This window comes from Amborella trichopoda, chromosome 13 (genome assembly GCF_054954075.1).
Source record: "Amborella trichopoda isolate Santa Cruz 75 chromosome 13, AtrichopodaSantaCruz75HAP2 v2.0, whole genome shotgun sequence".
NCBI lineage: Eukaryota > Viridiplantae > Streptophyta > Magnoliopsida > Amborellales > Amborellaceae > Amborella > Amborella trichopoda.
Genome location: NC_142348.1, coordinates 28,988,584 through 29,002,293, shown reverse-complemented (window position 1 = coordinate 29,002,293; position 13,710 = coordinate 28,988,584). Strand labels below are relative to the sequence as shown.

The window sequence follows — 13,710 nt, the reverse complement described above, 5'->3', positions numbered from 1 at the left end:
AAAAAGGATTTGTTTAGTTAGGAAAAGTTCTAATTGGATTTGGACTCCTAAGTTACATGGGTTTCTACGAAGGTAAAATCGTAACAAAATTGGAAGATTGTTGGGAAGGTTCCTACTTGGGGGATGAGGGTGCGTTTCCAACCCCTGGATCATGATGGTTGATCCAGGGTTAATGGTTGTGACTTGATCTCTCCCACCCCTAAGGTTTCCCACTTCTAGCAAGAGGCAGAGAACTTTATCTCCTAAGTACCCCTAAAGCAAGCCCATATAAAGACACCCCGTCTCCCCTAATTAATCATCCTATCTTTTCAACCCAAAAGTGAGAGGGAGGTGCGTAGAGAGCTAGAGAATTTGAATTCCTAGGAAAAGTTGGTAGTATGAAAAGAGTGGAAAAAGAGAGAGGATGGTGTAGGTGAAAGACTTGGGTTTTTTTTATGACATGGTTTTTGCGAGAGAGATATGAGACAAACCTTTGTTTCTTTATCTTCCCTCAATGTGTGCCTCTGCAACTTAATCTCAAAAACCTTGAGGAAGATATCTTTTTTTTTTGGGTAAGTCAAAGTGGTAAGTCAGTGAGGATTTGGGCCTCTACCGTTCGGTAAGAATGGAGTCAAAGATCTCACCATGGGGCTCGACAATACTACCGCCAAGGCCCCAGGCCATTCTCAGAGGAAGATATCTTTTCCTTCAAACTCGGTGTATCATAGGTCCATGGAAACAATAAGTTGTGTAAGAAGTCCTAGGAGGTGACCTTAGTTTTTTACTGTAGATATCAACTATGTCCAAGTCCCTGGTTCTTCACATGACAACAACTTTCCATGGTGCAAGGTATATATATTTTCTTTGTTTTTGAGTCTACTTTGTTCTAGAGAAATAACATAGATAGTGTGAGAGATGGATGTCTTATTGTAAGGTGCCTATCTCTTTTCTGCTTAATTCCACCCTAAATAAATATTGGTCATGTGCCTACTTTCATGGCTTGTTCAAAATCAATAAAAGATGCTGAAAATTTCTTGAAACAAAAACCCTAGCATGAATCAACCACACAGCCAACAGAAGGGTTTATAACTAGGATACATGAGGCTCAAACTGAAGGGTAGGAATAAGGGGTCATAAAAACTGAGGTATCTTGAAGTATGTAGGGGATAGTTTTCTTGTCTTTCAAAAACCCTCAACAAAACCAACATTGGGGGAAGTCATATGTGACAGCATAATGACACCTTGAAGCTATGAAGAGCACTCCACTCATTTAGGACATAGACTAAGATTCTCCTACGTCCCAACTCAGGGTGTCAATAGGCAGTGTCTAGGCCAGGACAAAGTTGACTTGACCCGGCATGACAGCCTAGGGGCATGATCTGAGCCTGGCCAGCACCCATACAGGCTCAAGGAGGAAAGCCGGGCCCAAGACATTGTGAAGCTGCAAGACCAGCTGGGCCCAGCACCAAAGAGACCTAGCTACTTCTGATCTGGCACTAACATGAAAAAAAATATCACATTGGGTATGTATTTCATAGGTAGGATTTGAACTTAGGGCATAGTGTTGCAAGCATCAACACCTTAACACCTTAACCATATCATGCCCACCCCAAATCCTGCATACTTCGGCTTCTTGAAGATTATAAAACATACTCATATTTGACCACTGAGTCAAATGGTTCAGCGCAAGGCCAACCTGATTATTGGTTAGGCTTAACTCCTTAGGCCCAAGAACCAAATGAAGCTTGAGCCTTGTCAAAATAGGCGGGGACCACTCGACCCCTTGCTCCTTCCCCCCCCCCAACCCCACCAAATAAAAAAATACAAAAACAAATTCCCTGACATCATTTTGTGAATAAGGAAAAACGTAAGTTGCTTCAAGCATTTGATATCAGTAAATTCATGTATGGTGAGTGTAAATGTCACAGAAATAAATAAGCCAACCAATTAGGAGACAATCTGGCTAATGAAGATGCTTATTCAGTGAGCATCATAGTTGAGGAAACAATTCCGAGGGTGGAAAGCATACCATGCTTCTTGGGTGTTGATAATCATATAAAAAATATTCACATTTATTTTTTCTATCTACGCATTGTAAAACTATCCATCCAATGTAAAATAGAAAGATCCCTTTTTCTAAAAGTTAACCGCTGGGCCAACTGAAAAAGCCTTAAAATTTATCATTACCCTATGCTTTTTCATTTTCTTCTTCCAAGGATACATGAATCTATCTAAAAACAAGGGAGTTGAACATAGGTTCTGTTACAGTAGGTACAGGCGTGGTGATAACTTTTGACAGGAAGATAGAGGACCTGTAGTGCAGCCACACCGACCCTCCATGCATCAATCTGCCATTTCACTTGTCCACCTGCTTCTATAACCCTTTCCCTTTCCTTAGGACAATTGGCAACATGATCCTGATTCAAAAGTCATTATAGTACAAATAAGTTGAAGAAGTATCTAACATACAAGATTGAAAGCATTAGAGAAGTAGATAAATTGCCCTTCACCTTACTTAGAGAATATGAAAGACCCTGTCGGCACAAGATAGCTCTGCAATCGCCAGCATTGGCAACAAATAGTGTGTCACCAATGATCAAGGAAGTGATTCCAGTACAACCGGGATGCCAATCTTTCTGAATTTTTCTATGAGATTTACGGCATGATTCTAGTTCCTTCCTGAAAGCCAAATCGGTATTCACAAATGCTCCCACTAATGCATCTGCAGGACTGCAGCCACAATACTCAGAAATTCATGAAGTGCATAAATAATTTCTGAATGCATATATATATACATATGTACATACATATATACACATATACATACATATTTATATACATATACATATACATATTATTATATATGTATGTATGTATATGTGTGTGTGTCTATAGGAAAGAGGGAGAAAGAAACCTGGTTGTTGCACCTGTCAACGATTTAAAAAACCCCGGTATTGCTTGCACAGCAAATTCAGCAGCTGCTGCACCTGAACTGACAAAATAACTCAGAACTATTCACTTTCTATAAAGAATAAGATACATGTCCTATACATACCTCGATGACCATCAAAGATACCAAACAAGGAGATATTCTTTTCATATTCCATCTGGGGAAGCAAAAAATGTGTGTCTTCCATGGTTTCCCTTCTACCTCTTGTCGAAAAAGAGCCCCAGGACAGAGTGGGATGATAAAGCAAAGAATTCGGGGAAGAATAAAGCCATATGATCACTCTTGGTTCAACTTTAGGCAGTATCTCCTTAGAAGCTTTCACCCCTTGAATCAACCAGTTTATATCTCCTTCAAATTGCTGATGGCTATCCATATTAATAGGAAGCTGATCCTTATCAGAAGGATTTCTTTGACACTTTACATCTTGTCTATGATTTTTAATTATTGATTCAAGCTTTCTAACTATATCATCAAATGAAGGCCTTTTTTGAGGATCTGAATCCCAGCACACCTGAATCAGTGACAACATAGTTGATGGAGCACCTGATTCAGGACTTGCCAGGGAAGGCCGTAGTCCTTCAGTGACTACAGCTGCTGTAAGTCGCTGTTCAGTGTAGTTCATCTCAAGCACAGTGTGTGCCTGTATAGAATATCACAAAACTGTTTCATTAGATAGAACCACGTCAAAGAATTAAATGTCATTGAAAGGGACCAAAATTCAATAACAAGTGCATTAGAAGACAACTATTGGAAGCGAACTTTAGGGAGCCAATAATGAGTTCAAGATGCAACTACATGGACTGGCAAAATGATTATTACTTGTAATTGTTAACTTGGTATAGAGTATACATCAAATTGTACTCGGATGAGAGCACAAATGCAAATAAAGATGAATTTGTGGGGTCATAGAAGGGGATGAAGGCCAAGGTGGATGGGAGAGGGAGTGGGATGCATCGATGAGAGATAGGGGGGAGGAGAGAGAAGGAACTATGATCCCACTATATGTAAAGTTGGTCTGCTTTCTCCCTAAATGAATGTTTGCAGTTACATCAAATGCATTGAAATTACGTATCTAAAGGAATCATATCCCTAACATGCAACATATCTCCCATACAACCAAAGGAATCATATCCTTAATAAAAAAATGGCTCACAATCCAAACCAAATCGTATACCTGGGCTTCTGCACGTAAATCAGTGTATGGGATGACACCAGTAACAATCTCACTGCAGCAGTTCAGAGAAGAAGCAATACCACTTGTAAACATAAGAAATACAAGACCAAACATGTGCAATGCATAGACATGCGGCTAGTAGCTCTAGATGTGCAAAAACATCTTTTGTCTTCATTTTTATAATCATAATTTGATATGTAAAAAAACCAATGCAGGACCAAGATGGCACATGGAGTCAGGTAATTCCTATTATGAGTTCATAATTGTCACATATATGGTGCAAACAAAATTTTGGAAGAAGTATATTTTCTATATCCACACTGTTGGCTAGAAAAGCTCCTTGTGGCCGTAAGCAGTCACAGCAAGTGTGGTTCAACCAATTTAGTTAGCCCATGGTTGCTATTGAGTTTCATGAGCAATTCTGACTATTCCCTCCGTGTAAGGATGAGACCTCAAGGTACTACCAAGCAATAGAACAGATTTCATGAACAATTGTATTAGCTTACAATAAATCCTTATAAAGCCATCAATTGTTGACTTGATTTTTCTTACGAATTATGATTGGTATGGATGCCATGAGGCCACAAAATTAGCAAATTATTTAATGATTCTTTAGAACAGTGCTTTTACATCTTATGTGAGCAAGAAGCAATATGTCTTTTGCAAATTCAATGTGGAGGCAGATAGGTGCACAATCTTCTTCAAAACACCAGTACTACAATGAACAGTCCTATGCACCATATCCTGATAATATAAATAGCATTCGCATTGCTTTGAATCATGTTTTCCACAAAAGAATGAAAACACAATGAGGTGGACTGTCACTGAATTTAGAAGTATACATCCAGATTTACTAGCCTTCCATGATGTAGATGTAAACCAGCAGAGAAACAAACATTTTTATGAAAGCAATCACCCTGAATCAAAAATTATTTCAATTCAACAAACTACTCACTTTGATTTATATGTTCATCAGTTCATGCTCCATGAGATGCTCCATGAGGGGGTTTAGAGAAGGAGGGTCATGGGATTTGCCAATATATCCATGGTACATATCGAGACATTATTGACCTCCAATAATTCTTTTAAGCATGTGATGTTTTAGGGTATTTAAATTTTGCACCAGGCTTTGCATATGTAGATTAGTGATTCAATGTCGAGGAATAGAAGTAATCAAATTCAGCTTCTTATCCTGCCAGAGCATTAACAAACTAACCAATGGAAGTAAAAAATTCCCTAGTATAAAAAACTCATGACTAGCATGGAATCTGTTTAACATGTTTGTGCTTCATGTGATTGATGCCATTAATATCATAAGTTGTCTTGATTATAGGACTTCCACTCACAAAGTTTTAATAATCACCCAAATTTATTCAATAACATTAAGTATCAGGGGGAAAACAAAAAGCAGTTTGTTCGAAGAATGATGGCTGGCTCACTAGTAATTGAACTCCATACATTCCAAATTCTTACTTGATTGTAATTGCAAAACTGTAGACATCTGATTTCTCCGTGTGAACTTCTTTTCGCAAGATTTCAGGAGCCATATATATCAGTGTTCCTACCATATTTTTTTTATGAAAGCCGCCAGTTGGCTTCCCAGAAGACCTCCAATTTTCCATGGAAACCTGTTTAAGGTCCTTTTTGTATACTGCCAATCCGAAGTCTGCAAGGTGTGGCTGAAGCTTTCGGTCAAGCTGTATGAACAATAGCAATATTCATCAGAACATATAGCATCATCATTATTTAAACACATGATGGTCAAGAAGAAAATCACAAGAAGAAGGCTCATACAAGAACATTTGATGGTTTCACATCCCTATGCGCGACCCCAAGGTTATGTATGTATTGCAAAGCTTTTGCTGGACAACATATAATGGTTAGACATTTATCCCATTCGTGGCTGCACTAAAATGATATAATTCTGTCGCACAATTCACCATACATTTCAGAACGAACTGCACTTTGTTATGTACCAAAACCAGAAAGAGAGAGAAAAATAATGAAGATGCATATTTACGGAATAACAGTTCGACTGTGAGAGAAAATCAATTTATTTCAGAGTGTAAAGGGACCAAATTTGAGTCTCCTAGCCTCGTATGTAATTATTATAATATTGCAAAGTCTGTTGGTGGTAAAATTTCGAGGCAGTCGGAGAAAAATAAAGCAATGCAGATTCTGGACACCCTTGGCACTTGAAGGTTCATTTTTATAATCATAACAACTCATTGTGAAGGTTCATTTTTATAAGGTGGACATTTGGTCCACTATCTGTTCTTTTTGTTTTTCATTTACCACCTACTTGCGTGGCAACAAAGCAACCCCCTTTCAAAGTTTGACACCTCCTTTAAGAGGTGGTTGGGTGTAAGTCTCTCCCACTCTCTCTCTCTCAAACCTTGAACTGCGTTTTCTCCCTCTTAAGCCTCAGGCTTTATGAGCAAAAAGCTTCTCATTTCTCTCTCTAATACTCTGCAAAATAAGAGTTGAGCTCCTGTGTGCCTTTGAGAATGACGCTCCCATATATGGAATCGGTTGTTGGATTTATGGTCTTGATGTACATTTTTTAGACATATCTAGACTTTCGGCAACGATAATAATATAACAGAGTGACATATAGGTAAGTGACCTCATTCTCTTAAAAAATAGTGCGTTTTTAATAAAATTGTGATATTTCGTCCATCATTTTTACATTATAAGTTTTATGCATAAGTGATCTCATTTTTTGTAAAATAATTATTTAAAATTTTGTATCTCCTCTTTTAATAAAATTGTGATATTTCCGTCTACTGTTATGAATTTTAGACACTGTAAATTTTATGTATAAGTGATCTCATTATCCTGTAAAACTGTTATTTAAAAATTAGTATTTCCACTTTAATAAAATTGTGACATTTTATTTACTGTTATGAAGTTTAGCTACGGTAAATTATGGTATTTCCTGTTTCAATAAAATTGTAAAATTTCTGTTTATTATTATAAATTTTAGATATCGTAAGTTTTATGTGTAGGTGGCTTCATTTTTCCTGAATCTTCATTATTTCAAGAAAACTGATATTTCTATAATATTCCGAGATATTTCTGCATTTAATTGTAATATTTCTGAAACTTAATATTTGCAGCATAAATCTTAGTTACTGTAAATGTTATATGCAAGTGTTACACGTGTTATGTGCAAGTATTATGTACACGTGTTATGTGCAAGTATTATGTGCACGTGTTATGCGCACTTGTTATGTTCAAGTGTTATGTGCAACTGTTATATGCAACTATTATATGCAAGTATTATGTGTAAGTGTTATGTGTAAATATTATGTGCAAATGTTATGTGCAAGTGTTGTGCGCAAGTGTTGTGTACAAGTGTTGTGCGCAAGTGTTGTGCGCAAGCGTTGTGAGCAAGTGTTCTATGCAAGTGTTCTCTGCAAGCATTCTTTGCAAGTGTTGTGTGCAAGTGTTATGTGTAAGTGTTGTGTGCAAGTGTTATGTGCAAGTGATTGCTACAAATTGCTTCATGAGAATTTATGTTAACAATTTCAAGGATATTTTGAAAATAAGATACTATTATTTTATGATATCTACTACATTGAAATATGGCCTGTAATTGACACAATAATGTCTTTAGAATTTATGTGCATGGTAATAAAATATGTGTGCATGACAACATGCTTCTGATATGATATGTATGCTTAGCAACATACTTCTGATAAGATATGTATGCATGACAACATGCTTCTGATAAGATATGTGTGAATGGCAACATGCTTCTGATAAGATATGTGTGGATGACAGCATGCTTCTGATAAGATATGTATGCAGGGCAACATGCTTATGATAAGATATGTGTGCATGACAATATGTTTCTGATAAGATATGTGTGTATGGCAACATGCTTCTGATAAGATATGTGTGCATGGCAACATGCTTCTAATAAGATATGTGTGCATAGTAACATGCTTCTGATAAGATATGTGTGCAGGGCAACTTGCTTCTGATAAGATATGTGTGCATGGTAACATGTCATTGATAAGATATGAACGCATGATATTTGTGCCCGCAGCTGTGATTTATCCTTATTCTCTATAATTGGATGAGAGTTAGGAATGGATTGTGTTTGGGAGGTCGCACCCCCAAAATTTGTGTGAGGCATTACTTATTGGGACCCCTTTGGTAGTGTAACACTCTCTCGCCAGAAGGACACATGAGAGGGTCGTGTCTTGCAAAGGCCAGTGCCTATCGAAAGCCTCAAAGCACACTGGGGTTGTGTGCGTGTGTGAGGCACTACGTAACGGATTTATCCGTTGGTAGTGTTTCTCCCTACGGGATGGTAAAAGTTCTAACCTTGGACCCAAGGTTAGTGCTGCTATTGCAGGACTTCTATTGTTGTGAATGCTTGTTTAATTCTATCTGATACGTAATTACAGTAATGTTAGAATATTGTTGATCTTGATAGGAATCGTGTGTCTAAGTGGACTCATCCGGTATGCCGGTGAGTATGAGTGGACCCATCCAAGATGTTGGTAGGGTATATAAGTGACCTACTTGGGACGCCAGTAGGGTATCTTGTGAAATCCTTTGTGTTATGTTAAACTGGGCATTTCTGTTAAAGGAATTATATATGCACTTTCTCATACTGGTTTAGTATCCATTCAAATCTTCGAAATTATGATAAATTGTGTGTTTCTGAATTTGAATATGTTATCCATGTATGTTATTCCTCATATTATGCATTCTTTTAAAAGATATTTACACTTTCTAACCATGATTTGTAAGGATAATGATGATCACTTACTGAGCAGCCAAACTCATCAAGTTATTGTGAAATCTATTCAGAGTAATCACAGCCGTATTGTCCGTATGTGCAGTAGGAGGAGTTTGAAAGAAGTTTGTAATCATGGATAATTAGCCTTTGTAACTATTATTTTATCAAAATTGTATATATATAGTTCCTCATGTTATCATAAGTTGTGAATTAGACTTTGTACATAAAGCTTTCGAATGGAAAATTTGTTTTAAAGCAATATATAGCAAAAATTTCAAACTTGTTTTGTTCTTTAAGAACAGACTATCACATCTCTGGAATTTTAGTGTTATAAATGTTGGGGTGTGCCATTATTGGATAAGAAAGAAGAAAATCAAAGCGTCGGTTATTCTCTAAGTTATGTATATTACACGGAGAAGACTAGTAGTGAGAGAGAAATTATGCAGAGTTAACCCTGATGTCGAGTTAAGAGTCTATAGGGGTGAGAGTTTCTAATGGAGGCATGTACAGAAGCCACCATCTCCTCTCAAGAGTACATGATTGTTTTTGCACCAAGAAAAATATATTTTTTGGCATATGTATTGTGTGTCACTGTGTCCTATTGTCTGGTTTGAAAGCTTAAAGTATAATATATATACGATGAGAAATTTTGGGAAACTAGTGTTTATGTAGCACCAAAAGCCACTTTCTGACACGAAATATAAACAAAGTGGATGCTTCATAAAAAATGGAACAATTGATAGGAAGAAACCCTTGCTTTATCTAGATGCAGTACATAGACAAATAGTTGAGAGTTTGGCAATCGGTTTATCAATGTACTACTCAGCTCAAAAATATGCATGGAGAACATCATATCTATCTGGATCCTAAATCACATTTTATTCCAATCCTTCACAATATTTCCAGCATTACAATAAGGATACTCATTTCTTGCATTTACCCATTGATTTTACCATGTGTTATCATACGCCTATTGAGATAACATATTATTAACAAGGAATTTCAACTTTGAGAATGCCACTTTCTTAGTTCAACACACTGGCAAAGTGGTTGACGCAACAGCCATATCCATATGCAGTGATTTAATTGCCACCAATCTCTTTCAAAAATTTGGGTATATAATAAGCTCATCATTTAGCTTTATTTGGTTCTAAAAACAAAAAGATAAAGATGGATGGCTTCTAATCTAAAAACAAAAAGATAAAGATGGATAGCTTCTAATCTACTATTCACAAGCAGATTAAAGTATATAGAGCACACTATAGACTACTGTGGTAAATATACTAATAGATAGGTTCTAGCAATTGTTCTTAGAAGGAAGATGTCACTTACTGAACTCAATAGCATTGATTGGAGCAGTTGTGTCAGCCAAGTTATTTGTAGGTTTAGTCCATATGCTTTTAGGATAGCTTAGTAGTAAATTATGTTCTATTACCCTGACTAAAGTTGTGGTCATTTTAATGCTACACTTTAGGTGTGTCTATCCCAGCTGCAGAAGGATTCTTCATACAAATTAATTTTACATGGAGTCTTTTCTTTCAGACAAAAGAAAAATTCACTAGCATTATGCTCAGGTATAACAATTATACTCAGGTATAACAATTCAAGAAATAGAGTAAAGAGCATATTCTGAAAGGAAAATTGCTTCCATTATTGAGACAAAACAATTGTAAATGACAACAAAATGAAAAATACATAGTTTTAGTCACTTGATGATGGTCTATGCACATCCTCTTCATCAAAGAATCATCATAAAAAAATGGGCAAGGATAAAGGTAAGAGCAATAAGAAAACCTAGTTCAATTGCGATTGACAATGCTTGGTCAATAGTTGGATTCCACTCTTCCACATGAAGCATTTTGGCTAAGTTATGGCACTCATAGAATTGGAAGAAGAACATGTAATTGGGTGGCCTCGCGTGTGCCGCGACAAGTGTGGCTATACCAGGATGGTCCAGCTTGCTTCAAATTAAAAACCAAAATATCATATAATCATCAAGTCAACTGCAATAATTACCAATTTTGACAAATTTCCCAATGATTACAAAGAGACAGATTAAGCTGATCACAAATGAAAGCCCCAATTTCCAAGACAGAAGGATATTTCATATCTATCATTTTTCAAAACCAAAATAAAAAATAGAGGAACAAATACAAGGAAAAGGTTCAACCAAATACAAATTACAACCCCAACACAAATATTCATCAAAGAACAGAGAAAAATAAATATTGTTTATAAACAATCCTCCAAAAAAGGAAACCATGAGTGGATTAAGAGAACAGCAAATGTTCAACCAACCAGGACTCCTCTGAATAAATCTTATGGCCATGGCTGAGTTGTGGCGAGTTCCAAGGGCAACTCACCACACATGAAAAAAAATATGTAAAAACAAAGGTTCAAATATAAAATTCTCAACACATTTTTAGATGATTTTGATGGTTTATGAGATGAATTGGGAACTTTTATTATCACATGATCCAATTACTTTTTTTTTATTTCTTCTTTTTTTTTAAATATTCAAGGAATAAAAAAAAAAATTATATAATCCATCTTTTATAGATTTTTTTTTTATCTTCCATAGTCTTTTAGCGATCCCTATCGCTTATTTTATTTTTCTGATTTAAAAATAAAAAATCGAACTTTTTACCTTTTTATTGTTTTTTATCATTTCTTTGAGCAAGCAGGACTCGGGAACTCACAGCTTCGGGCCGGTAGCGATTCAAAAAGTATTGCAACCAAACATAAGATAAAAAGCATTGCAATCAACCAACAATATAATGGTCAACTCAAGAGGCAAAAATTATTTCATCTGCCAAATTCTTCAAAAACTAAAAACAATGATGGAATTCTTAGAACAGTCCCACCAACCATAAAAGCTGCAACTCCTGATGGAAACGGTCCAGATCATCTGATGTAGAAAGTATAGGTTTCTTAACAGCGACTTTCTGGCCCTCAAGGGAAGCCTCGTACACAACACTCTCTGTACCTAAAAAACGACATGGATTATCATTTGAAGGAAATGAGAATAAAAAATTGACATGGGGGGCATGTTGATGTTATTCACAAAGGCAGGTTAAACAACTGCATTCCTGTGAAAACCGAGTAAATGAAATTCGATTGTACGAAAAAATATTGGGTCGTGGATGCCCAGTAGAGAGACATTACCTCGAGCAATGGGAGAATTGAGAGAGTAGGAGGAGGAGCAGAGGTGCAAGGGAATGGATTGGCTGGTGCAGCAGCCCCGTATGCAGGTATTGGGCTCCAATATCTCCACCATCTCTCCCACAAATAAATTGAAGAATAAACCCATATCTCTTCTTTCTCTCTCTTTTTTATAACTTAAACGACCTGTATCTTTTCCAGCAGTTCAGCAACAAGGAAGAAATCGAACTTGAGATGTAGCATTGCTCAACGTGGAATTGATTTCTCTCTTCTTCTCCCTCACATGAATTGAAGAACCAACACATATTTTCTATCTATCTCAAATAAATTGAAAGATCAATTATATCTATTTTTTTCAGAAAAAATTGAAGAACCTATATCTCTTATTTCTCTCTTGTCTCTGAATATAATCCGTCAGAAGGAACGTTGTCTTGGGACTGGAACTGCTGAGTAGAGCCTTAGTCCTCCAGGTCTACCAGAGCATGTGATCTGCCTGGAGTACAGGAAAAGGAAAGAGCTAAAGACTAGGGAGACCATCCATTCAAATGAACCCACGTGGAGGATGAATGACTTAGAGAGCACGGGGCCTTACAATCTTTTGTTGGATAGTCCGGGGGAGGGATCAAACCTATATTTGCATCAACAGCTGTAGGGGTACTATTGCTTATAGACCCCAAAGGACTTTTTATGGTATATATTTAACCATGTCACCGTCCTCCTCCAATGGCTAAAAATGAATTTTATTTTCTATTTTTATTTTTAATTTAAAAATAATAATAATTTGAAATTTAGGTTTTCGCCTATTTTTTAAGTAGTATTAAATAAAAATAATAAAAATATTGATCATAATAAATTTAAGGATATTTTAGTCATTTTTATTTAACACATGTTCATTCAATTGTATTTAATTTGTTTATACAAATAAATCTCCGCATTAAAATTATGATAAATATTTTATTTAAATGAAAAACAAAACATGGAATCGATTTGTTATCATTAGATTTGGCTTTGTGAAATCTCAACAATTAGAAGATTGCTTGTTCACCCTTTTCACTTTTCCGCATCATGTGGACGGGATACTTTTCGTTAGTAAAATTAGAAATTAATAAAGGACCTTTTTCAATGTACATAAGCCCATGGGCTTGCCTTGACCCTATTACACAAAATGTTCAAATTTTTTATAAGGCCCGGCCCATTAGGGTGTAGCCTCGGGCGGAATTGGGCTAGGACAATTGCCAACATGTAGGGATGGATTCATTCCTAACCTACTGGACCTAAGACTATTCAGGGTGAGGCTTGGCTAGGCCTAACCAAATATTGTGGTGGGTTTGAACCTAGGCTAGGGCCAAGCTACCCAAGCCAAAACCTACGTTAACAAGCCTAATAGTGCCACGAGAATAAATATGACGTGAATCAAAATCTAAAGGACAAGGTCTTTCGGAGTCCCGGACTTATATGCGAAAATAAGTCTCCTCCCCCTCTTAAAAATTTATTTTCCATATAGATTTTGGACCTAATATTTTAGGAATATATAATCTCCAACATATAAATCACTAACATGTAAAATAAAATAAATGTTTTCAAAATTATTAAAGAAAACCCTAAATCAAGATAAAGAAATAAAGCAAATATAAATATTATTCAAAACTGTATAAACCCTACCCTATAATGATTAAAACAAAAAAAAAG

General features: G+C 36.2%; 1 protein-coding gene across 14 annotated transcripts in view; it reads right to left on the bottom strand.

Moving 5' to 3' along the window:
* LOC18444958 (protein kinase family protein / protein phosphatase 2C (PP2C) family protein) overlaps positions 1-12,315 on the bottom strand; it is a 32,982-nt gene extending 20,667 nt beyond the window's left edge. For 3 of the 14 annotated variants that reach the window (XR_002282793.2, XR_016047221.1, XR_016047222.1), the window contains exons 1-10: positions 12,025-12,315; positions 11,728-11,845; positions 10,654-10,820; positions 5,898-5,965; positions 5,577-5,800; positions 4,104-4,155; positions 3,035-3,569; positions 2,894-2,966; positions 2,495-2,709; positions 2,292-2,396 (exon numbers count right to left, since the gene is read on the bottom strand). Coding sequence is in view for 5 of the 14 variants with exons in the window: in XM_006855113.4 (XP_006855175.2) it covers positions 2,292-2,396; positions 2,490-2,709; positions 2,894-2,966; positions 3,035-3,569; positions 4,104-4,155; positions 5,577-5,800; positions 5,898-5,965; positions 10,654-10,820; positions 11,728-11,845; positions 12,025-12,169 (1,707 nt within the window). In the remaining 9 variants the exon portion in view is untranslated. Of the gene's footprint in view, positions 1-1,991; positions 2,397-2,489; positions 2,710-2,893; positions 2,967-3,034; positions 3,570-4,103; positions 4,156-5,576; positions 5,801-5,897; positions 5,966-10,653; positions 10,821-11,727; positions 11,846-12,024 lie in introns of those variants that run through there. The other 11 variants (XR_016047223.1, XR_016047224.1, XR_016047226.1 and 8 more) reach the window with 6 other exon arrangements.
* Positions 12,316-13,710: the final 1,395 nt, after the last annotated feature.